At 37.5% G+C, this 26,496-nt stretch overlaps 1 protein-coding gene across 2 annotated transcripts in view; it reads right to left on the bottom strand.

Moving 5' to 3' along the window:
* Positions 1–4,313: 4,313 nt before the first annotated feature.
* Positions 4,314–26,496, bottom strand: part of PNPLA8 (patatin like phospholipase domain containing 8) — a 137,698-nt gene continuing 115,515 nt past the window's right edge. For both annotated transcript variants that reach the window (XM_060108852.1, XM_060108853.1), the window contains 4 exons: positions 22,335–22,392; positions 20,158–20,352; positions 11,525–11,720; positions 4,314–5,379 (listed from right to left, as the gene is read on the bottom strand). In XM_060108852.1, the coding sequence (XP_059964835.1) occupies positions 5,105–5,379; positions 11,525–11,720; positions 20,158–20,352; positions 22,335–22,392 (724 nt within the window). In that variant the 3' untranslated portion in view covers positions 4,314–5,104. The remainder of the gene's footprint in view (positions 5,380–11,524; positions 11,721–20,157; positions 20,353–22,334; positions 22,393–26,496) is intronic.

Raw genomic sequence — 26,496 nt, forward strand, 5'->3', positions numbered from 1 at the left:
AGATATACAAATAACTAATAAGCACCTAAGAAGATGCTCAACATCAATAGTTATTGGGGGACTGCAAATCTAAAGCACAATGTAATACCATTACATACCCCCTAGGATGGCTATAATCAAAAAGACAAACAATACCCAGGGCTGGAGAAGATGTATCGAAAACTGGAACTCTCTGGAACTGATGATGGGGATGTAAAATGGTATAGACACTTTGGAAAACTGGCTGTTTCTTGAAAGTTCAACACACACCTACCATACAACTGTTGCAGTCACTCCACTTCCAGATAGCTACTTGAGAGAAATGAAAACATACGCCCTCACAAAGGCCTGTACATGAACCTCACTGCAGCATTATTCATCATAGGTAAATACTAAAAATTCAAACGATCATCAACTTGTGAAAAGATAAAATGTGGTCTATCCACACAGTGGACTATTTCTCAGCAATAAAAAGGAGCCAACTACTGATACATGCTACAAGCTGGATGAATCTCAAAAACATGCAAAGTGAAAAAAGCCAGATGCTTTTTCACTGATTACATACTGTATGATCCCATTTTTAGAAATATCCAGAAATGGTGAATCTATACAGACAAGAAAGCATATCCGTGGTTGGAGCAGGGAATGGATACAAATGCGCATAAGGGAACTTTTGCAGATGATGCAATTACTCTAAAACTGGACTGCTGGATGGTTGCACAACTCTATAAATCTACTAAAAAGTACTGAATTGTACATTTACAATGGATGACTTTTTTGGTATGTAAATTACACTTTGCTCACGCTGTAAAAAAGAAAAAAAGGCACTTCCTGTGAAAGCAGAAACTGATGATCAAATATCGGTGATGCAGGGGGTGCAGGTGGTCCTGGAAGAAAGATGGCGGTCAGTAAACGTCTGCACAATGAATAATGAACTTCTGAACCTGGCTAATTGAGAGAGACAAAAGGAAAAGTTTAAAATGTTTATGACTTTCCTCTTTACTTCATTATTATTTAACTTTCTAAAGCCTTGGTATTCTTAGCTGAACACTAGGAATAATAATAGTACCTCTTTCACAGGGATATAAATAATATAATGAGATAATGAACATAGATAGAACTCTCAGTATAGTGCTTGGCCTGTAAGTGCTAGATATTAGCTATTAACAATCATAAAAATACTCACGTTTCCTGTACAGACATGAAAGCACTTAAACACCTTTATGTTTCTCTACTTTCAGAGCTATGAGATTTCCCTTAAAGTAAAAATGGAACAATTTAATAACTTTACCAGTTAGTTGTAATAAAACTATTAACAGTGGATAAATTTTGGTTTTTCAATCATTTTTCAAAATATAGCCACTTGCAAGGCACACACAGCTATATTTTTAAAAAATCAAAATTAAAAGATATAACCATTAGCATGAATGAAAACTAGTTGATTTGAATGAATTTATCAAGAAGCATAAACTGTTTGCCAAAGACATCAGTTAAACCACAGAATAAGTGATATGAATGAACAAGGAAGACCATCATAATTTCTTCTTTGACTGACAGACATTTCTTTTAACTCATTTGATCACTGTTTACTTTTATAAATTATCACAGAATTATTGCATTGGAAATAACCTAATTAGGCCATTTATCTGTCTTTAAAACATTTTTCTCATAAAGAACTGATCCTACTTTAAAAACAGTCCAACGAAAAATCCATAACCTACTTGGTAGTGAGTCGTCATCTTTCAGAAGAGTATTCTTTTACTTCTCTTCTTCCCTGAAAAGAAATCCACTCTGCTTTTGGACAAAGGAAAGCACTGGCTTCACTGTTAAGTGAAGGTTATCTCAGGTGAATTACACAGTTCTTCAGATAATCAGTTTCAAGTACAAATGGGGACAAGAATAATTGAAAATGGGTGCAGCACCCAACTGGGTGTACCTTTTGTTAGTGAAAAAAGCTACAGAGACAGGGACAGGGACATGGGAACATACTTAGGTGCCATGCTGTGTGGTTTAAGAAAAAAGCTATGGCCAGAGTACACTTGTACCTTGTGCTGTTCAAGAGGGAAATAATCAGTCAAGCAACTGTAAGACAGATGAACTGCATCAGGTTTGGACAAGAATGCAATTTACATACTTGTAATACTTTATTGTACTTGAAATTTGCTCTATTACAATGAATACCCAGAAATATTCTGATTTCCAATTATTTGCATTTTTCTTACATGTACAAGTTGTTCTGGTTGTATATGAATATGCAGTATTTGTGGTCTGAAAGGACTATTTTACACTATCTTTAGAAATCACTGGTACTTTCATAGTTACTTACACTGTGTCTAAAAACTGTAATTTGGATGTTACAAATTGATGTTTTTAGTCACATTACTAGCACTGATACCTGTGAAATATTTAAAAATGTAACTAGAATTATTTCTGGAGTATAGCAGGTTAGGTAAAGTTTTGAGCGCGGAACTTTAGGGGTCCTAGCCTGCCCTTCAGACATTAGCAACCTGACCCTAAGTGAAAAGGGGAGGCAGTTGTCAGCAACTGCTGGGGGGCACCCTATCCCCTCAGACTGCATGCTCACTTTTTGTGACTTCTTTCCTTCTCAGAAGATTCCTTTGACATCTACTTTCTCCTGGATAAAATGTGGTGTGGGAGAAGAGGTACAGTGTAACTACAACCCAGGCCAGGCTCTCTCCACTTCCTAGGAGAAATCCCATCCAGCCCATATGCCTCTAGGGACAACTCTATCTGAAGTACTATTTTTCACTTTTTTTTTTTTTGCCACGCCACACGCCATGCAGGATCTTAGTTCCCCAACCAGGGATCGAACCCGTGCCTCCTGCAGTGGAAGTGCAGTCTTAACCACTGGACCGCTGGGGAAGTCCCAAGGTGCTTTTTTCTCTTTTAAATAAATTTTATTTATTTATTTTTAATTTTGGCTGCGTTGGGTCTTTGTTGCTGCTCGTGGGCTTTCTCTAGTTGTGGTGAGCGGGGGCTGCTCTTCGTCGTGGTGCGCGGGCTTCTCATCGCCGTGGCTTCTCTTGTTGCGAGCAGAGGCTCTAGGCGCGCAGGCTTCAGTAGCTGTGGTGCTCAGGCTCAGTAGTTGTGTGTGGCTCGCGGGCTCTAGAGCACAGGCTCAGTAGTTGTGGCTCACGGGCTTAGTTGCTCCGCGGCATGTGGGATCTTCCCAGACCAGGGCTCCAACCCGTGTCCCCTGTGTTGGCAGGTGGATTCTTAACCACTGAGCCACCAGGGAAGTCCCAGTACTATTTTTAATAAAGAATAACATCAGCTGCAAGAACAGAACTGAAATATTACCAGCACAGCATTTATTACAGAAATAAGAACTGAAACACCCCAAAAGGACTGAACTACAAAATAATTTTTATCTTCTATGTTTAAAATAACTGATAAGTTGGATAATTTATTACATTTTCTTTTTTTCTTTTTTGCAGTATGCGGGCCCCTCACTGTTGTGGCCTCTCCTGTTGTGGAGCACAGGCTCCGGATGCGCAGGCTCAGCGGCCATGGCTCACGGGCCCAGCCACTCCGCGGCACGTGGGATCCTCCCGGACCGGGGCACGAATCTGTGTCCCCTGCATCGGCAGGCGGGCTCTCAACCACTGCGCCAACAGGGAAGCCCTACATTTTCTTTTTAAAACAGACAATTCTTTGCTTCTTTGAAAAGAGCAGATATTTTACCTGTGTAGGACTGAAAATTTGTTTTCACACTTCTTCCTATCTTTTGCTTGTACATTTGCAGAATTTACTTTTCAGTTGTCGTAAGAGGAAATAAGATTTTAGAGGCAGCTCTTCTCATTTTACAAATAAAATATCTGAAGGCCAGAGAGGCTGTCCACCCTCCTCCAGGTCACAAAGAGAAGGGCTCTGCATCGGAGCCCGAGCTGCATCCAGACACTCAGCTCCCCCAGCATCTGTGAACCACGCCTCACTGCCTCTTCGCATCAGTGTTGCAAAGACGCAATATGACAGTTCCCAAAAGGGGTTTAGCTCTACTTTACATGTACAAAGCAAAGGACACTCACCTTTTTTCATTTCTCTTCACAAATCTAAACATGGTGAAAGATTTACATGGCAGATAGATAACACAACAAAGATGAATCTGATTAGCATAAACAATGATTCGGGTTGGTGTATATGTTATTAACCTCTGTGAAGTCCAGATGATTAAAGGAGTTAAGGTAAAACAAGCCTGACATTTTTTAAAGCATACTGTTGACAGGTATATTCAAATGCTACAAAGAGACGAAGGGCTACATTATGAATGATAATTTAAAAATGACATTAGCCTTTTAACATAGATTATTTCAATAGTTTATTTTTGTAATGATGGCGCATTTTCTCAGTAAATTCCAATAATTACTTTCATAACAGTGAATGCTAAGCTAGAGCTAGAAAAGTTAACATACAGCATTATCTTGAAATTTCAGGGGGAAAAAGTGGTTGACTGGAACTTCACCTATCTTTCAGAACCAAACAATGTTGAAATAAACACACGTGGAATAGAAAACTGTATCTGTCTCTTTCATATTTCAAATGTAAAAGTCCTCTGATAGAGAGAATCCCATTTTTCCTGTATCTGTTTAGATGATATGACAATAGTAGAAGGCAACATTTGGAATGCAGAATGTAGCTAGTGAAAACCTATGTGTTGTTTAAAGAGATGAATTATTTTAAGAAGAAATTAGCTTCTCCACATGGAAGAAAATTAATGATCAAATAAATTTAACATGATTATGGTGACTGAAGTAAAAATACCAAGTATAATATGACAGCTTTCAGTCCTTGTTTGGCACATATATTAATAAATTTTCAAACATCAAACAATACAACACCAATATGTACTAAAACCAACTGGCACAGTAAGATTCCTAACGGGTGGTTAATTATTAACATCATAAAAACCTAATTCCCAGATGAATTCTGTAACCACGCACACGCTCTCTGTACTGTACAAGCTGGTCCGAACACTGTCTTTTCAGGATTCCCCAGAATTCTAAGCATTTCAAAGGTAGTCACGCTGAACCCCACAATTCCTTATTGAATTCTGTGGATCTTCTGAACAGGCATTCAGTTAGGAGGCTATATATGCACACACTCATCACAATTTTGAAAAGAACGGAAGGCCTTCATACATGTCAGTTTTTAGTTTTATCCAATCATTAATTTTCTGCAGAGTTGTTTTTTCTTGACTTAATATTTTTGCAAGTTTTTTCATTTTTTCTTCATTTCTTTCTATGTACTTCAACCCCTCCAACTGCAGCTGATCCAGCTTTTCATTTCGACTTTCATCTAGAGGTATGTTTTCACAAATAACAGGATTAAATCTAAAATAGGTGTCAGGCGGTAACAGACCATCAAGCATTACATGGACTTCTGTTAAAACAAAAAGAGGATAGGGTGAATTAAAAAATCGACCTACTCTGCAATGGTCTAATTTTATGTTATTTACAATTATCCAGTTTTAGGCAAATTACAAAGCCTTGCTTGCTTCCACACTCCAGCTAAATAAAAGCAGGAGTAAAGAATCCATAATATTGACTATAACTATGAAATGAAATTCATCTCCCCAAATACGCCATATAATTCTGATAAATTAGGACCCCTGCTCCAGGACTCTCTTCTCTGTTTTCGGTCATACTGTTAGCCACTGCTGAAATGCCTTTCCAACCTTCCTTTTTTGTTTTTTAATTTCTTTTTTTATAATTAATTTTTATTGGAGTACATGTTTTTTAATTTCTTGAGATCATCTTTATTGAGGTATAGTTTACTTACAATAAGATTCGCCGATTTTAAGTGTCTAAATTGACGGGCTTTGACAAACGTATACACTGTGTTACCACCGCGACAATCATGACAGAGAACATTTTCTGTCATCCCCAAAGCTTCTTCATGCTTTTTTATGGTTGGTCCTGCCCTACCCTTTGCTTTTTCTAGAAGTTCATATAAACAGAATCATAAATATATATAGCGCTTCTGGGTCTGGTTAGCTTCTTTTACCCAGCAAAATGCTTCTGAAATACATGTTGCAGGATGGATCAATAGTTCCTTCCTTTTTATTGCTGAGTAGTAATCCACTGTACGGATATAACACAATTTGTTCTCTCCGGTCTGGTTCCCTTCTGTTTTTAGCTATTAGAAATAATCCTAAATAATTTTGTAGATATATGGTTCCATTTCTCTTGGGTAAATACTCAGGGATGAAATTTCTCATTCATATGGTAAAAGTTTATTTATCTTATTAAGAACCACAATACTGTTTTCCAAATGGTTGCACTATTCTGCATGCCAACCACTAGGATATCTTAGTTCCCACTGTTCCACATCTTTTCCAAGACTCTCGGTCTTAATTTTAATCATTCTAGAGGATGTGTACTGGGATCTTGTGGTTTTAATTTTCATTTCTCTAAGGACTAATAATGTTGAAAAGTCTTTCATGTACTTATTAGTCATCTGTACATCTTCTTCAGTGAAGCGTCTGTTCAAATATCTTGGCCAATTTTTTTCCCACTGAATTTTTGTTTTCATCTCTGTATATTCCTTATATTATACAATGTAAGCATTTTCTATATATATTGCATCTGATTATACATTTGGTTCTGATGATGGATCAAACACATATTTTACTAATATTTTATTTCAGTCTATAGCTTGTCTTTTCATTTTATTAAAAGTGTCTTTTGAAGAACAAAATTATAACTTGATGAAGTCTAATTTATCTGTTTTTCCTTTTATGTCCATGTTTATTGTGTCTTATCAAAGACTCTTTACTTAACCCAAGGTCATTAAGATTTTCTCCAGGGTATTCTAGAGGATTTGCAGTTTTAACTCTTGTATTTAGGTCTGTGACCCATTTCAAGTTAGGTTCTGTGCATGATGTGAAGGGTCAAGGTTCAATTTTTAAAATACAGTTATCTAATTGTCCCAGTACCATTTGTTGAAAAGATTATCCTTTCCTCATTGAATTACCTTTGTCAAAAATCTTTTGAGCATACATGTCTGGATCAATTTCTGCACTATTAGGTACCACTGATCTTCTGTCTGTCTTTATGCAAATACCACCCTTGCTTACTGTAGTTTTATAGTCTTGAAATCAGAGGGTCTAAGTCCTCCAATTTTGTTTTTTTTTTTCAAAATTGTTTTGCTTATTCTAGGTCCTTCCCATATTCATATAAAATTTATAGTCATCTTGTTAATCTCTACCCCAGAAAAAGTCCGTTTTCATTTATATAGCAGTTGCATGAAGTCCGTAGATCAATTTGTGGTCTGCCACCATAACAATACTGAGATTTTCAATTCATTAGCATGGTATTGATATATCGATTTATTTGGGCCTTCTTTAACTTCTCTCCATAGTGTTTTGTAGTTTCTACTGTTCAGGTCTTGCGTATAATTTGTTAAATAGTTTCTTAAGTATTTAATATTTTGATGCTATTATAAATAATATCTATCTTTGTATATATTTAACTTCAATTTCTAATTGTTCATTGCTAGTATGCAGAAATACAATTGATTTTTATTGACCTTATATTCTTCAACTTTGCTAAACTCACTTAGTTCTAGTAGCTTTTTTTGTGTGTGTGTGTGTGGTACGTGGGCCTCTCACTGTTATGGCCTCTCCCACTGCAGAGCACAGGCTCCGGACGTGCAGGCTCAGCGGCCATGGCTCACGGGCCCAGCCACTCCACGGCATGTAGGATCTTCCCGGACTGAGGCACGAACCCGCGTCCCCTGCATCAGCAGGCGGACTCTCAACCACTGTGCCACCAGGGAAGCCCTCTAGTAGCTTTTTTATAGATTACTTAGGATTGTCAGCATAGACAACTGTGTTGTCTATAAATATTTACTTTTCATTTCTAATCTATACGCCTTTTATTTCCTTTTATTGCCTTACTGCACAGAAAAGGACCTCCAGTACAACACTAGCTGGAAGTGAGGAGAAACCTCTTCCTCTGCTCCTCATCTTATGTACAAAGGATTCAGTCTTTCACCACGAAACATGAGGCCACCTCTAGTGTTTTCATAGAGGCCCTTTATCAGACTGAGGAAGTTCCCTCCTGTTCCTCATCTGCTGAAAGTTTTTATCATGAATAGTTGGTGAACTTTACTAAATGCCTTTTCTGCATCTATTGAGATTATCATACATTTTTCCTTGTTTTGTCTGTTCATACAGTGAATTATATTGATTTTTTTGAATGTTAAGCCAAACTCATATTCCTGAGATATACCCTATTGGATTATGCTGTATTCTCCTTTTTATTTTATTTTATTTTTTTTCTTTTTGCGGTATGTGGGCCTCTCACTGTTGTGGCCTCTCCCGTTGCAGAGCACAGGCTCCGGATGCGCAGGCCCAGCGGCCATGGCTCACGGGCCCAGCCGCTCCGCGGCATATGGGATCCTCCCAGACCGGGGCACGAACCCGTGTCCCCTGCATCGGCAGGCGGACTCTTAACCACTTGCGCCACCAGGGAGGCCCTGTATTCTCCTTTTTAAATATTGCTGAATTCAATTTATTAGTATATTTTAAGGACTTCTGCATACATATTAATAGGGAATATTGACTGGTATTTTAATGTTTTTTAATAATGTTTTTGCCAGGTTTAGGTGTCAGGGTAATGCTGGCTTTAGGAAATGAGCTGGTAAGTATTTATTCTTCTTCTATTTTCTCCATGTTTTTGTACAGAATTGCTGTTAATCTTATCAACTGTATTTTTCATTTCAGACATTACCTTTTTCACTTCTACAGATTTGATTTGGGTCCTTTCTGTATCATCCATATCTCTCCTCATCATGTTCAAATCTTCCTCTATCTCACTGAACGTGGAATATACCTAGAATAGCTATTATAACATCCTCTGTCTGCCAATTCTCTCATATGTTTCATATCTAGGTCTGTTCTCATTGATTGGATTTTCTCCTGGTTAAATGTATCTTTTCATGCTTCTTTGTATGCCTGGTAATTTTTTAATTGCATGCCAAACATTGTGAATCTTACATTTTTGTGTGCTGGAATCTGTTGCATTCCTTTAAATATTGCTGGCTTTTGTTGTAACAGTGGATGCTGTTAACTGGAACTCAATTTGACCTTTTTGAGAATTGCTTTGAAGCTGTGTTAGGGTGGATCCAGAGCAGCCTTCAGTCTGGAACTAATCTGATGTCACTACTGAGACAATACCCTTCTGAGGACTCTACTGCACATCCCACATATTACAAGGTCTTTCTAATTTAGGTGATGGAAATCTGAGCTGCCTGGTCCCGTGTGAGCCCCAAGGGTTGTTCTATTTAATCCTTTCTGGGGTAATCTGCCTTGGGTAGTTTCCTCACATGCTTGCACACAACACAGATCAGTACTCAAGGGGACTCCTCTGCATAGCTCTGGAGCACTCTCTCCATGAAGCTGCCTTCTCTGTAGTATTTTGCCCACAAATTCTCGTTTCCTTGGCCTCTTTGAATCCCAAACTCTGTTTTTTGAGAGCCTGGGACTGTCCTGCTTGAGTTCCCCACTCCTCATGCTATAACCTAGAAACACTTCCAGGTAGCAAGTTGGGCAATCATGTGATTACTTCATTTATTCTCCTTCTCTCAGGGATCAGTGACCTTGCCACCTGTCATCTAATGTCTGAAAACCATTGCTCTGTACAGTTTTCTAATGATTTAAGGTAGGAGGAAATATATGGCTCCTATTATTCCATCATGGCCAGAAGTTGAAGTCTGAACCCTCTTTTAAAATGTCCAAACCCTAACTATCTTTTAAGACCCATATCAAGTCTAATTTGCTTCTTGTAAATAAATTGTCTACAGCAATCTAGTTTAGTTTTCTCATAGGCTTAATCGTCTACATCTATTCACCATTTATTTGGCAATTGATAATATATTAGATTGAACCAAATGAAACTGCTGTTTCTATACATCGATAACCATCTAGTATCAGCAATTACATATGTTTCACTCTTATTAATTCTTCATTAACTAAAGCATAAGTGAATGAAGGCAGCATTTCATATTTCTTGAAAATTTCAAACGAGCCCATCACATGGTTTGCACAAGGTATACATGTAAGTATTATGAGACTGGGTGATCAAAGCTATTTTTTTCTAAGAAGACTGCTTACGGTAAGAATATTTTATTGATTTGACAACAAAATTTCAGATAGTGAAAAATCCAGAATGTCACCTTTTCTTGGGTTATCATTTAATAGATAAACATCCTTAGTGGGGAGTTTAAGAGCCTCATGTAGGCTAATGACTCAGTCAGTAACATGATAATATAGAAAGAATGAGATTCAGAAGCAAGGGGCTGTTAACTGGGAACAATTCCTTTTACAAATTTAATAACAGATTTCACATAGGACTGAAAAATAATATAGTAAAATAAGGAAATCTAGACTTCAAGGCCCAAACTAGAAAGTCAACAAGTACTGACTGCCTACTATGTGCCAGGCATTGCAGTCAACATAGTTAACAGGATAAGTTCCTGCTTACATTCTGGTGGGATAGAGAGATCATCAGCAATTAAACAAGCAAATATGTAATATATTGGGGTGGCCAAAAAGTTTGTTCGGGTTTTTCGTACCGCCTTACTGGAAAACCGAATGAACTTTTTGGCTAAACCAATACATCCATAATGAGATAAATGCTCTAAGAAGGAAAAAAAAGAAAGAAAGAAAGAAGCAGGATAAGGGGTTAGAGTGAGTGAGATGGTGAGGGGTTTAGAAAGTGATCAGAAAAGGGCTCTCTGGGGAAGTGATACCTGAACAGAGACCTGAATGAAGTGAGGGTGGGAATCAAGCATGTATCTGGGGGAAGGCCTTACAAAGAGAAGACAGCAATTCCCTGAGGCAGGAGCCTTCTTAGCAAGTTTGAGAAACAGCAAGAGTTATAGTGTAGTTGGACACATTTTATACAGGAGACACGTCTTGAGAGAGAGGGAAGACATGCATTCAAAGGCCAGGTCCTTCCAGGGCCTGGTGAATTTCAGTGAATGAGGCTTTTGGATTTTGTTCTAAGTGTGATGGGAAGCCTAGATGGTTTTGAGCCGGGTAAAGATATGATTTAATTTACATTTTAAAAGCACCACTTGGGCCTTTATATGAAGACTAGAGGCAGCCAGAGTGGAAGTAAGGACTTATTCCAGTTTGCCGCCACATTACTAAATAATCGAATTCTGTAAGTACTCTGATTCTCTCCCTGTTACCATATGTTTATCTGAACCAACCTGACACCTTTCCTTTTCCCTGTTTCTTAAGAGTCTCCAACCAAGCCTCTGTGCTATTCCTGCTTCAGCTACTTCTCCAGCTGTAAGGAGGCCAAGGTAGCTCTAGCTCCCACACGGAGAAGTCACTACTACAGGGTTACTGGGAAGAAATGAGTGAAGAGAAAGAGAAACGACAAACACCTGCTCCCATGTGCTTCCTAAGCCTACAACAGAGACATAACAACATACTCTTTGCAGTGAGCATCAGCATATTCTATCAAAAACTGAATTCTAGAAGTACGTTAAGGCAGCAAATAAACAGACTAACCTTCTGTGTCTGTAGCACTGTTGATAACGTTAGACAGTTTGGTTTTCAGGCTCGTGTGTGTCGCGGTGTTTCTCACGTCACTCTCGTAACGTCCAGTGCCCAAGGACACTATGCACTCTAGTGGGACGTCTGGCCAAAGACATTTACACTCGTGTATTGCTAACGCTGAAGGGTTATTCAGGAGCAAACCTCCATCCTGCAAAACATAAGTCAAGCAAATACAGGACAGAACTCTTCAAAGTGAAATTCTCTTCTACAAATATGAAAACAAATTATATTTTCAACAGTTTGAAATTTACTCACCAGGAAAGCTGAACTATGTAATAAACTGACCAAATTATTTAAAAACGAGATTCCTTTCAAGTGAATTTATTTTATATACTACAGCTGCAAAAGAAGTCATGTGAAAACTCACTGGCCTCACTGGCTTTACTAAACTTTCCTTTCCTGTTACAAAATTCTCTGAACTTCTTGGATTGCTCTGTATATTTTGCTCAAAACTACTGAAATGAACTGAATTAGTTTTTAAAGATTTGTATCCTTGTTTAGTGGTTAATATAGATTCTGTATAAAATCTAACAAAAGAATTGTGGTTCTACCAAACAAACAAGACCAGTTCTTTCACAAGTCTAATATCTAACCAAATTTATTCATTTAAGTTGAAATTGTATTAACAATACAATTTCAAAGTATCAAATGCACTTACTACAGATATAACCTAAACAAAGCAGGCCACTTTATAGTTCTAAGCATTTATCAATGCTTCAAAATAAGCATTGATTTCGAAGACTCCACAAGGGAAGAAGGGTAAAATATGCTGACAGAGTGCAGTAAGAATGTAGCGGAATAGAAGTATGTAACCAAAGACAAATATCGTATGATACTGCTTATATGTGGAATCTTAAAAAAAAAAGATACAAATGAACTTATTTACAAAACAGAAATAGACCCACAGACACAGAGAACAAACTTACAGTTACCAAAAAAAAAAGGAAAGGGGAGGGGGGAAGAACAAATTAGGAGGTTGGAATGAACATATACACACACCACTGTACATAAAATAGATAAACAACAAGAACGTACTGCATAGCACAGGGAACTGTACTCAGTATTTTGTAATAACCTATATGGGAAAAGAATCTGAGAAAGAATAGATGTACATAAAAATGTATAACTGAATCACTTTGCTGTATACCTGAAACTAACAAGACATTGTAAGTCAACTATACTTCAATTAAAAAAAATTTCCAAAAAAAAATATATTAACTAGTCTCACATTCCTGGGATAGACCTCACTTGGAATTAGTATATCCATACAATTTTGAAAAGCTATAAACTGTTAGAAATTATTCCTTCTAATAGGCCCAAATCTCCCTCCCTGTAACCTGTCCCTACTAATTCTAGATTTGTATTTTGAAGCTACACGAAATTCAACATCTTGTAATCCTACGGTCTGGCCATCCATGAATTACTTGCAGTTTTCAGAAGGAGTCACATTCTCTTGCCTTCAGGGCTCTGCACATGCTGTCAACTCAAGATTCTCCTTCCCCAGCCCCCTTCTTTGCTCAGTTCCCACTTATTCTTCAAAACATGGTCCAAGAGTCATTATTCCCACAAGAACCTAACTGAAATAATCCTAACATACTTAGTAGAAAACAATCCATTTCTACTGGAAGATAAGACAATGCTGAATTCTGTACCAGTACATTAAAAAAGAATTTTGAAAAAACATGCTTTCCGCAAGAATGGGAAGAGAAATACAACCTTAAATTGTCATGCAGTGATGCAGTACATATTTTAAATGAAGGCAGCACCTTTATTATAGTAATTCAAAGAGGCCAAAAAGCATGTAGTGACTAGAGTTTTGGGGACCACTATCCTTGTGTGTGCTGAGTTTGACAGCAGATGAACTGAGACTATATCTGCTGGAACCGATCACCCACTTGCCCCAAAGAACAAGTAGGAACTAAATTCACAGGTCATTTGAAACTCCGCGTGCCTTGTTACTGTAATGGCATTTAATTCTCTGAGCTTCCTGGCCACCGACACAGTCCAATCCTCCTTCCCCGCATCCTAAACCCTTCCACTGTGCTCTGTGGAATTGTTAGAACTCCCAACGTAATCTCACCTACTTCTGAAAGTGCTCTCTTCTTCTTTGACTTAGCAGAAATGTGGCTCTTCCCCAACATCATTTTCCAGGAGGTGTTGATTCTTTCATATCTCAGTGGCTAGGAGGAGGGATGATGTCTTACTTGTTTTAGCATCCCTTCCAGACCATTATTAGTCCTAATCCACTTGGGAAATTCATGCTCTTTAAAGGCTCTGCTATTCAGCCAAGCCACCACTTCCTCATCATTGTTGTCACCTAGCAACCTCCCCAGTCAACTAAGTCAGCACCTGGCTCATAGATTTTCTATCGACCCCATGCAGAAAGGGGTGGAAATTCTTTTTACTACCCTGTGTGACTTCACATCTTTGTAACACCTTCGACTCTCAGTTCTCAATCTTTTTTTTTGCGGTATGCGGGCCTCTCACTGCTGTGGCCTCTCCCGTTGCGGATCACAGGCTCTGGACGCACAGGCTCAGCGGCCATGGCTCACGGGCCCAGCCGCTCCACGGCATGTGGGATCTTCCCAGACCGGGGAACGAACCCGTGTCCCCTGCATTGGCAGGCAGACTCCCAACCACTGCGCCACCAGGGAAGCCTCAGTTCTCAATCTTATCTTCAAAAAATATTCTTTTATCTACTCTCCAAGATCACACATTAGCTCTTGTTATCAAAATAAATGGAATCATGCAGTATGTGGTTTTGGGGTCTGGGTTCTTTCACCTAGAATAATGCTTGTGAGATCCATCCGTGTCATTGTACATGTCAGTAATTAATTCCTTTTTTACTGCTGAGGAACATTTCATTATTTGGATGTATCACAGTTCCTTTATCCATTCAGCAGTTGAAGGGAACTATTTTTTTTTTTTTTTTTTTTTTTTTGCGGTACGCGGGCCTCTCACTGTTGTGGCCTCTCCCGTTGCGGAGCACAGGCTCCGGACGCGCAGGCTCAGCGGCCATGGCTCACGGGCCCAGCCGCTCCGCGGCATATGGGATCCTCCCGGACCGGGGCACGAACCTGTGTCCCCTGCATCGGCAGGCGGACTCTCAACCACTTGCGCCACCAGGGAGGCCCAAAGGGAACTATTTTTAAATTTAGCTACTTATATATCTGTTGAAAGTCATGAATTGGCTAGGCATTTGTATTATTCAACTGCAAAAATCTACTTGGACTCATTAAATGTGGATAGTAATAAGTTATTTCCTAAAGGCTTTCCCAAGTACAAATTTTAATTTAATCCTTTCAACTATTTCCTTTGTTCTCAATTAATATGAATGACACCCATCCCATATTTCATTTCTAATTTAGCAAAAAAGCTATTTCTTTTATTATATTATTTTTATCTTAAATTCTATAGTTATACACTGTGTAACTTCTAATCATCTGGGTATTTTATTTTCTGTTATTTTATTTATTTATTTTTAACATCTTCATTGGAGTATAACTGCTTTACAATGGTGTGTTAGTTCCTGCTGTTTAACAAAGTGAATCAGGTATACATATACATATATCCCCATATCCCTTCCCTCTTGTGTCTCCCTCCCTCCCACCCTCCTTATCCCACCCCTCTAGGTGGTCACAAAGCACCAAGCTGATCTCCCTGTGCTATAGGGCTGCTTCCCACTAGCTATCTATTTTACACTTGGTAGTGTATATATGTCCATGCCACTCTCTCACTTCGTCCCAGCTTACCCTTCCCCTCCCCATGTCCTCAAGTCCATTCTCTACATCTGCGTCATTATTCCTGTCCTGCTCCTAGGTTCTTCAGAAACCCCCCCCCCCCTTTTTAGATTCCATATATATATATATATATATGTTAGCATACAGTATTTGTTTTTCTCTCATCTGGGTATTTTACATGAAACACTTCTTCATTATTATAAAAGCTATAAAGAAGGATTAGAGAAGACAAAAAGGGGAGAAAAGAAGGGGCAAACAAGGTTTACCAAGAATTGATAATAGTAAAATTAATCCCACATCAAAAGTTGCCAAGTTTTCAACAGTTTTAATAGCCATGCTTCAAATTAAATTCCTGTTCCTTAAACTTTACTTGCTTTCCATCAAAAAAAGGGCAGAAGTTAACATTTTGGGCACTCACTTTAGTCCAGTGGTGAGGCACACCATTCCTTAAGCTCTGTTTACAGTTAGCCTACTCTTGTCAGACGCCTCTGCTGTCAGCAAGTCGTCAGGCTAACGTTATGTCTATGGGATCTCCTGAAGCCTTTCCATTCATTACAGTATTCATACTCACAGTTAGTTATTGTGTACTTGGTGTTTGTCAGCCACTGCTCATGCTAGGTGCTGAGGTAAAATAGACTCGAAAAATAAACTTATTAAATAAATTGATACTTATCTTTTAGAAGTACACACACGATTGTGTTTTAACTGCAGTACATCATGCATGTACTTAATAGCCTAATATTTAGATACTTTTTATTGCTTTTAATGTATATTTAATCATTTCAAATCATAATTTATACCAGAAAATAACCACTGGGCAACACGAATGACTCTTGATCATCTCATCTTATTTTTAAGGGTTTAATATTTTTATTTTGTTTTTTAAGAAACTTTTTTTTTTGGCCACACTGCGCAGTTTGCAGGATCTCAGTTCCCCAACCAGGGACTGAACCTGGGCCACGGTAATGAAAGCGTCAAATCTTAACCACTAAACCACCGGGGAACTCCCTATAGGGTTTTTAAAAAATTTTGTTTTTTATTATGATAAAATATATATAATATAAAACTGGTCCTTTTAACCTTTTTTAAGGTTACAAGTCAGTGGCATTAATAACATTCAGAATGTTTTACAATTATCACCACTATCTATTTCCAAAACGTTTTTATCACCACAAACAGAATCTGCAACCATTAAGCAATGACTCCCCATCCTCCCCTCCCCATCCTATTTCTATCCTGATCAACTATTCATTCTTTATACATAAACTCAGAAGAAGACTTCTTTGTAGAACCAATCCTGACAAAATAAGTCACATCTTTTACACTTCTTAACCCTGTACATATTTTTATTATTGAATTTATCACCTCATTCTATAACTGTTTATATTCTCCTGGTTTGAGCTACTTGAGGGTAGGATCCAGGAAACACAAACAATATGCTAGCAATTATTAAAAACCTTTATATTTTTTATGGTTAACATAGGGCCTGGCACTGAGTAAGCACTCACTACATTTTTGTCCAGTTATAATGAAAATTATTAGTTGTGGCCTGGCACAGGCATAATTTAGCACAGAAAATGCTAGGCAGGCTCTTTCTGCTAAAAACACTCTTTATCTGGAAAGTTTATATGAAATATCATAATTCATTTTATGTTAATGTATGCTGAGCTCTGAATGTAACCTTTTAAAGTGTAAATAAAGTCTAAAAGAAATAATGTATTAGAATCTGCCATCAAAACCTTCAGCGCAAGCTAATTTATCAGGATCTTTCTCCAAGGACAGTGAATAAATGATTTAATTCTGGAGGTAGAGATGGAAAAAGATAAGAGAGAAGGGATATGCATATGACCAAACTCATCAGATTGTATATATCAAATATGTGTAGTTTTTATCAATTTTACTTCACTAAAGTTGTTAAAAAGAGAGAAGGGATAATGTTGTGTAAAAACTATTATTTGATAAATATGATGCTACTTGGATAGGGGTAGAGAAATAATACTTTGGAAGCTACTCATAAAGAATTCTTCCTACTTTATAACTTCCTAGGACATCTAATAAGCCTTGTAATACTGTAATAACACTCTTCTCTTTACAAAGACAAATGAAATCTACCCATCTACTGACTCATACCTCTTAATTACTTACAGCAGTGCTTTCAATAACTGTTCAAATAGAATATAAATGTATAATTTATACTTTACCTGAAAAAGGATACGAACTTACATTAAAACATATGTCAGGCGTGACAGTTAAAAAGGATTTTAAAAATGAGACTGGAAATACTGAATATAATTATTCTAAGAACTCAGGATAAGAGGATTGTAGCGTATTTTAGTTTTAAACTCCTTGGCAACTTTTGAAGGGTTGGAAAGGAACTTTGCTTGGATGTTTTCTTTGTTTAAGCAATTAAGATCATTCACATCTTAGAATACTCTCATCAACCTTTCATGGTGTCTTTAGAGGAGAAAAATATCCCTCTTCCTCAAGTATCCTGAAAAGGATATGCAATAAGAAAAATATTTGCTTAAATAAGGTTTGCTTAGACTCCAGCTTTCTTCTGAATATTCTTAAGTTAGATGTGCCGGTCTTTCTGGAATCAAGTCACTGATTTACATGAACGTATATTCTCTGTATATGTGGTAACATGCATTATTTTTTAATTTTTTACTTATTTTATTTTTACTTTTGGCTGTACCACACAACATGTGGGATCTTAGTTCCCTGACCAGGGATCGAACCTGCACCCGCTGCAGTGGAAGCATGGAGTCTTAACCACTGGACCACCAGGGAAGTCCACACTTTTTAATTTTTTTAAATTGAAGTACAGTTCATTTACAATATCATGTTAGTTTCAGGTATACAGCACAGCCATTCATTTATATATATATATATATATATAATCCTTCAGATTCTCTTTCCTTATAGGTTATTACAAAATACTGAGTATATTTCCGTGTGTAGTTATATGCTTTAAATAAAATTTATGTAAGAAGTTATTTTAATCTGTAGATCAGCCTAAGTTCAAAGATTACAGTCATCAAAATAAAAATTGCTATGCATGGAAAGGAATATCATTAGCTTATCTGAAATGGAAAAAGAACCACTGAATTACTCTGGTTTGTTATTTGTATTCTACAGGACTGAATTAAACCTCAGAACTATTTCCTCTTAGATAAAGAATAAAGAGAAAATGAGATAACTTCTTTGGGAGTCTGGGAACATATGGTCCTGAAATGCAGTAACTTAATTGAGACTTTCACTAGTATTTGGCGTAACTGCAATTCTGTAGCATGACAACCATCTTCAAGTCGTAAGTTACAAACCTGAACTATTATATTCCCAAATACATTGTTATTTCTCCATTTATGACATGGTGAAAATACTATGGAATATGGAGAAATTGTTGTTACAAACAGCAAGATACGTATTAAAATAAAATTTTAATTTTGACCAGTAAGTCCTGAAATCCATGTCAGAAAGAAACTCTACAGCTAGCACTTTCTGCCCTGAGGGGGTGGGATAAAGCAGAGAAAGGCGAGAAGGGGAAGTGCCTTACATAACTCTGCAGTGACTGATCCGACCAAGTGGGAAATAGTCTGCATTGACTCCAAAGATGAAAGGAACCCATTTTCATCTCCTAACTACAAAGATTATGACATTACTTCTGGTAAGACAGAAAGAAAATGGGAGAGCTGAAAATGGGATTACATTTAAAAATATATCTAAGCGGTTACATAAAATTACAGGAGAAAATAAAATTGATAACCACGCTTTAGTTATTATAACATTGACACATGTAAATTAAAATTATATAGTTGATATGTAGTTTATACAGCAGATCTGTGAGCTTTTGAACATCTAAAAATCCTTGGCAAAATATGTTTTCTTCTCAACATATATCTGAATACCAAGTGAATACCAGTGAGTGGAGAGGCGAGTTAAGGTTATTGACTCCATCAAAGGAGACTGCAGTGGGATAGCATATAAAAAATTAAGCATATGTTAAAAACATGTATTTTGGAAGTATCAGCTCAAAAGCTCTGTTGACTTTTATCATTTAGTATAAGTTATGAGTTCAGATTTCCAAAAATAGTGGAAAAACTTGACAGGGGAAAAATTTATGATAAATTAATGAGTCTATGTCAGAAAAAGTATACATCATTCAACATCAGAGAAATAATGTTCAACTTAACAGATCGTTTAGCCATAAATTTTAAACTAGTGTAATTATAGATAGCATCCTAACTCTGTCACTTAACAGCTGCAACCCTAGTCCAGTTACTTAGCTTTTCTTATGACTCCAATTTCTCATCTGTAAAATGGAAATCACTCTATGTGCCTCATAAGCAGTGAGGATTATATGAGGAAATGCACACAAAAGACTACATAGGTGTCTGGCACCTAGCTAACCTAATGAGTGTTTACTATTATTATTTTATTACATCATCTCCTTCCAACTACCTCCACCAAAACTGTCAAACAGACTGCATTCTGCATTTTCAGGGACTGTGTTTCACTTTTAATTTTTATTACATTTGGAAAGCCAAGCATACATACTACTTCATTTTCCTATCAAATTAAAATGATCATAACTGGCCATGAATCACATTACAGAAGATACAAATAAATCTTTCCTAAAATATGCTCTCAAGCCAGAAGGCTTGTTAATTAAAAAAAAACAAAGAAGTAAAACTATCTTGTACTGCATGCACATCTTTTGCCACATGGAGACATGAGGAAAGTCTCCTTGGTTGATCCCTCTGTAAGCTCAGTTGACATTTAGTAAGTGCTGATTCCTTTTAATTATGTAAAGTCTTAGAAGATAAACCACATTAGTCAACTTACCTGATGAAGATCATTTCCCAACACATACTCTGCAAAGTAGCCGGGAGCAGCCGATGAGGCTCTAATGGCCTGCCACAGTTTATACTGACAGCCTCCCAAATAGTGCGAGTTGACTCCAGGAAAGTGTCCATAGTTTCTGAACACAAAAGCTTTTGGCGTGATCCCTCTGTTCACTATGGTACTTACTGCAGCTACCTAGTAAATTAAAAAGTGAACAATACTGTAAGCAGCAATATTTGGGAACTGTCAAAATTAAATATTATTTAGCAGCATGAACAAACAATCTACAACTCCACCCATCAAGATAAATGTATAACATAACTATAATATTAATCAAAGGGAAGCAGATCCTTTTAAATAGGTATTTCTTTACAGGAAAATAGATACAAGGGCTGAGACAATTTTGAGAAATGCATTATAAGAGAACAAGAGTAAAAGATATTTTTTGACTACATGATTTGATTAGTTATTTAAAAAGACATTGAAGAAAGCATAAATTTACAGACCTTTATAGAATAATTGATACTGCAGTAGTAGCAATGAATAAAAACTACTTAAAGATGAATAAATACACTATTTTCATATCATTTATAAATTAGTCATTGTTTCTGTGCTCTTTGAAAGCATTATGACTTTAGTAACTGAAACTCTGACACTAAACAAACTCTCAAGGCTTTGATTGCAGTTAATAAGCGGAAGCTGGACAATTTTTTATTGAAAAACCAATGTTTATCACCCAGGGTCTCAGATTTTCTCAGTGTCAGTTGAATTTATGTAAAATGTGATGTATCCTAATGATCTGTAATATAAACTTAAGAGGCTGAAAGGTAATGGTGAGGGCTAAATTGTTAGGGCTCCATGCCAAGCCCTGGCAGGGGCCTGTGTGTTTTGCTATTCTATAAACCAAAAGTCACATTCCAAGTTCGTGTGAGTGACCCAAGTGTGTCTCCGGGCCACTGTGGATAAGAGCTGGCCATACACTAACATCCAGAGGGTCTTTCCATTAACTAGTATACAGGCAGGCTCGATTCAGAAACGTGTCAATGGCTGCCTCATTTATCACGAGCGAATTATTTTTTGAGATGGCTGCAGTTCCCCCACACCCACTCTATTCTTTTTTTTTTTTTAAGTTGGCAATTCTCACAATTTAAGAACAAATAAACAGGAAGCCCTGTGAAGATACAAGAGAATAAACAAGAGGTGTAGTGTGCATCTTAGGGTCCTCTCCAATGAGCTAGTGCATTTCATTATCATGGCCTCGTGTGGTCTGATGGAGCTACCCCTCCAGCCTCACTGCACACGCTGCCCTAGGATCCCTAGGCTCCAGCCTTCAAGAACTCTTTCAGGGCCTGCATTTCTCCATGGTTCCTTCTGTACACACTGTTCCCTTTGCCAGGAACACTCATCAGCCTTCACACTGAGACCGCAAAGCCCATTTCCTTAGAGCAGCCTCCCTCACGTCTCTGTAAATATATGCTTTCAGAGAACTGTTTTTGTGCTCCATAGCACTTATTTTGGGAAAACTGTATCTCATTTGTGTGATCATTTGACTAATGCTTACTTTGCCCTACTGGACCGTAAACTCCATGTCTGCGTTTACTCACTGATGTATACAAAGTCCCTAGCATTATGCTGGCACATGGGGTAACATAATTAATATCTAAAGAATGAATAAAAATATGTGCAAGCAAGAGTGAAAGAGCAATAGAGGGAGCTGTATTTGATTTTTTATGGTTACAGCTTGTCATGCAAGAATAAACACAACCTGCATGGGATTTCTGCGTATATAAACCCTTATTCCTTAATCAAATAATGAATTTTATTAAAGAACACAAAACTCAAGCAATACTCAGATCACTGGGTTTCAAACAAAGTAAATAAAAGGAGAAGCCAAACTGAGACTTATTCTAGTGACATTAACATTTAAAACATTTAAAAAACTGGGATTCCATTTGTATATTAATTTAATATTTATCGAAGAGGCACATAAAGTTTAAAAAAATCTGGGAGGAAATGCCACAATTTTCCTTAAATACCTAGATTTGATTAACCCTATAATAAAACAATTCTTTATCTTTAGTCCCAATCTTTCATGTTCTTAAACTTTTGTTACACAAATCCGTTCACCTGACCTTCAATTCCAATTACGTGTTATATTTAAGAGACTCTAAACTTACCTTAGGACACATGGGGTTTCTTGCTGTTTCAATCATTAGTGAAGATCCCATTCTATCCCTTTATTAAAGGAGAAGAATTAAAGTATATCAAAATTTTATTTCCCAACACCAGGGAACATACACTATGCAATTACTGTTGGCTCATGGCCTGTCAAAACCATGCAGGACATAAAAGTAGTATTAAGAATCTCCTCTAGGAAGCTTATAATCCAACTAATGCACATAAAACAATATATAGTTATCCATTAACCTCTGATTCAAACTGCAAGTATCTACAATTCTGAGGGGGGCAATCAATACAGGCTGCAGTATCTGGAAAAGACGCACGGAGGTGCAGCTTAAGAAGGACACCAATGATGGCAAGAAAACACATTAAAAGCGAGGACATATCCAGAATAAAGGCACAGAGGCAGAACAACTTTGATGTTTTCAGGGTCCTCCTGACGGGATAAAGGAGCTGTGCTGAGATAAGCCTGCAGAAGTATGGCAGACTAGTTGCAGAACAGTCTAAAAACCAGATCAGGACACTCAGACTTCAAACCTGTTTTAGCAATATAGAGCCTATGCCACCCCCCAGAAATGCTTTTTAAATCATCTGAGTTGACATTTGAATTACTGCAACATAACAGAAATTGTCTGTGGGTAGCAATTTTCACAACTCCATTATAAGGTAATTTTATTTCAGTGCAGACTTTTTCCAGACTTAAAAATTATGTATTTTCCCCCTGTACTGAATACAAAGACTATGTTTTTTTGACCAACCTGCCTCAGGAAGGAAAAACATTTTTTTAATGACATTTTTTCAAGTGACACTCATGTTTCACAACTAGAATATTAGTGAATTTCACATATTTACAAACTAGGTAGTAACCTACCCATTATTATCTTTTACAAATACAATGTAAAATGCTTTCTAAAACAGACAAGATCTTTGTCTTTCCCAACCTGATCTGTGTGTTTCCTCCGCATGAAGATCAATGCAATTTTATTCTCCTAAGGGTCTTTTCACTCTATCTTTTCACAGAAATCTTGATGTAAAATTGGGACAGAGATACTAGGAGCATGCTGCTTTCACACGTTAAGCAAAGTTCACATTGATTTTTTGTTTAAACACTGATTTTATAAAAAGCTAAAATGCTTTAGTGAATTGTTATGAATATAAATTTGAAGAGAAAATCAGAAACATTAATTGGTCACTTTAGAGAGATGTCAAAATAAAAAAAAAAGAATTCTCAACATTCCCAGATTCTACTGATGCTATAATTAAAAACAGCATCCTTACTCCCTCTTGCGAGAGCACCAGAATCACAAGTAACTGCTGAACAATCATCGTCAGGAAGACGCTGGAACTCACCAAAAGAGATACCCCACGTCCAAAGACAAAGGAGAAGCCACAATGAGACGGCAGGAGGGGTGCAATCACAGTAAAATCAAATCCATAACTGCTGGGTGGGTGACTCACAGACTGGAGAACACTTATACCACAGAAGTCCACCTATTGGAGTGAAGGTTCTGAGCCCCACATCAGGTTTCCCAACTTGGGGGTCTGGCAATGGGAGGAAGAATTCCTAGAGAATCAGACTTTGAAGTCTAGCAGGATTTCATTGCAAGACTTCGACAGGACTGGGGGAAACAGAGACTCCACTCTTAGAGGCCCACACAAAGTAGTGTGCTCATCAAGACCCAGGGGAAGGAGCAGTGACCCCAGGGGAGACTGAACCAGACCTACTTGCTAGTGTTGGAGGGTCTCATACAGAGGCAGGGGGTCACTGTGTCTCACTGTGAGGACAAGGACAATGGCAACAGAAGTTCTGGGAAGTACTACTTGGTGTGAGCCCTCCCAGAGTCCAACATTAGCCCCATCAAAGAGCCTGGGTAGGCTCCAGTGTTGGGTCGCCCCAGACCAAACAACCAACAGGGAGGGAACCCAGCCCCACCCATCAGAAGCCAAGCAGACTACAGTTTTACTGAGCTCTGCCCACCAGAGCAACAGTCAGCTCTACCCACCATCAGTCCCTTCCATCACGAAACATGCACAAGCCTCTTAGATAGCCTCATCCACCAGAGGGCAGAGAGCAAAAGCAAGAAGAACTACAATCCTGCAGCCTGTGGAACAAAAACCACATTCACAGAAAGATAGACAAGATGAAAAGCCAGAGGGCTATGTACCAGACGAAGGAATAAGATAAAACCCCAGAAAAGCAAGTAAATGAAGTGCAGATAGGCAACCTCCCAGAAAAAGAATTCAGAATAACAATAGTGAAGATGATCCAGGACCTCGAAAAAACAATGGAGGCAAAGATCGAGAAGATGCAAGAAATGTTTAACAAAGACCTAGAAGAATTAAAGAACAAACAGAGATGAACAATACAATAACTGAAATGAAAAATAGACTAGAGGGAATCAATAGCAGAATACTGAGGCAGAAGAAAGGATAAGTGACCTGGAAGACAGAATGGTGGAATTCACTGCTGCAGAACAGAATAAAGAAAAAGAATGAAAAGAAATGAAGACAGCCTAAGAGACCTCTGGGACAACATTAAACACAACAACATTCCCATTATAAGGGTCCCAGAAGGAGAAGAGAGAGAAAGGACCCAAGAAAATATTTGAAGAGATTATAGTCGACAACTTCCTTAACATGGGAAAGGAAATAGTCACCCAAATCCAGAAAGCACAGGGAGTCCCATACAGGATAAACCCAAGGAGAAACACGCTGAAACACACAGTAATCAAATTGGCAAAAACTAAAGACAAAGAAAAATTACTAAAAGCAGCAAGGGAAAAATGACAAAGAACACACAAGGGAACTCCCATAAGGTTAACAGCTGATTTCTCAGCAGAAACTCTACAAGCCAGAAGGAAGTGGCATGACATATTTAAAGTGATGAAAGGGGAAGAACCTACAACCAAGATTACTCTAAGCCGCAAGGATCTCGTTCAGATTCGGTTCAGAAATCAAAAGCTTTACAGACAAGCAAAGGCTAATAAGAGAATTCAGCACCACCAAACCAGCTCTACAAAAATGCTAAAGGATCTTCTCTAAATGGGAAACACAAGATAAGAAAAGGTCTACAAAAACAAACCCCAAACAATTAATAAAATGGTAATAGGAACATACATATCGATAATTACCTTAAACGTGAATGGATTAAATGCTCCAACCAAAAGACACAGGCTTGCTGAATGGATACAAAAACAAGACCCATATATATGCTGTCTACAAGAGACCGACTTCAGACCTAGGGACACATACAGACTGAAAGTGAGGGGATAGATAAAGATATTCCATGCAAATGAAAATCAAAAGAAACTGGAGTAGCAATACTCATATCAGATAAAATAGACTTTAAAAGAAAGAATGTTACAAGAGACAAGGAAGGACACTACATAATGATCAAGGGATCAATCCAAGAAGAAGATATAACAATTATAAATATATAGGCAGCCAACATAGGAGCACTTCAATACATAAGGCAACTGCTAACGGCTATAAAAGAGGAAATCGACAGCAACACAATAATAGTGGGGGACTTTAACACCCTACTTACACCAATGTACAGATCATCCAAACAGAAAATTAATAAGGAAGCACAAGCTTTAAATGACACAATAGACCAGATACATTTAACTGATATTTATAGGCCATTCCATCCAAAAACAGCAGATTACACTTTCTTCTCAAGTGCACATGGAACAGTCTCCAGGACAGATCACATCTTGGGTCACAAATCAAGCCTCAGTAAATGTAAGAAAATTGAAATCATATCAAGTATCTTTTCTGACCACAACACTATGAGATTAGAAATCAATTAGAGGGGAAAAATAGTAAAAAGCACAAACACATGGAGGCTAAACAATATGTTACAAAATAGCCAAGAGATCACTGAGGAAGTCAAAAAACACCTAGAGAAAAAATACAACAAAAACACAACAATCCGAAAGCTATGGGATGCAGCAAAAGCAGTTCTAAGAGGGAAGCTTATAGCAATACAAGCCTACCTCAAGAAACAAGAGATATCTCAAATAAACAATCTAATCTTACACCTAAAGGAACTAGAGAAAGAAGAACAAACTAAACCCAAAGTTAGTAGAAGAAGAGAAATCATAAAGATCAGAGCAGAAATAAATGAAATAGAAACAAAGAAAACAATAGCAAAGA

Source organism: Mesoplodon densirostris, chromosome 9, assembly GCF_025265405.1.
Source record: "Mesoplodon densirostris isolate mMesDen1 chromosome 9, mMesDen1 primary haplotype, whole genome shotgun sequence".
Lineage (NCBI taxonomy): Eukaryota > Metazoa > Chordata > Mammalia > Artiodactyla > Ziphiidae > Mesoplodon > Mesoplodon densirostris.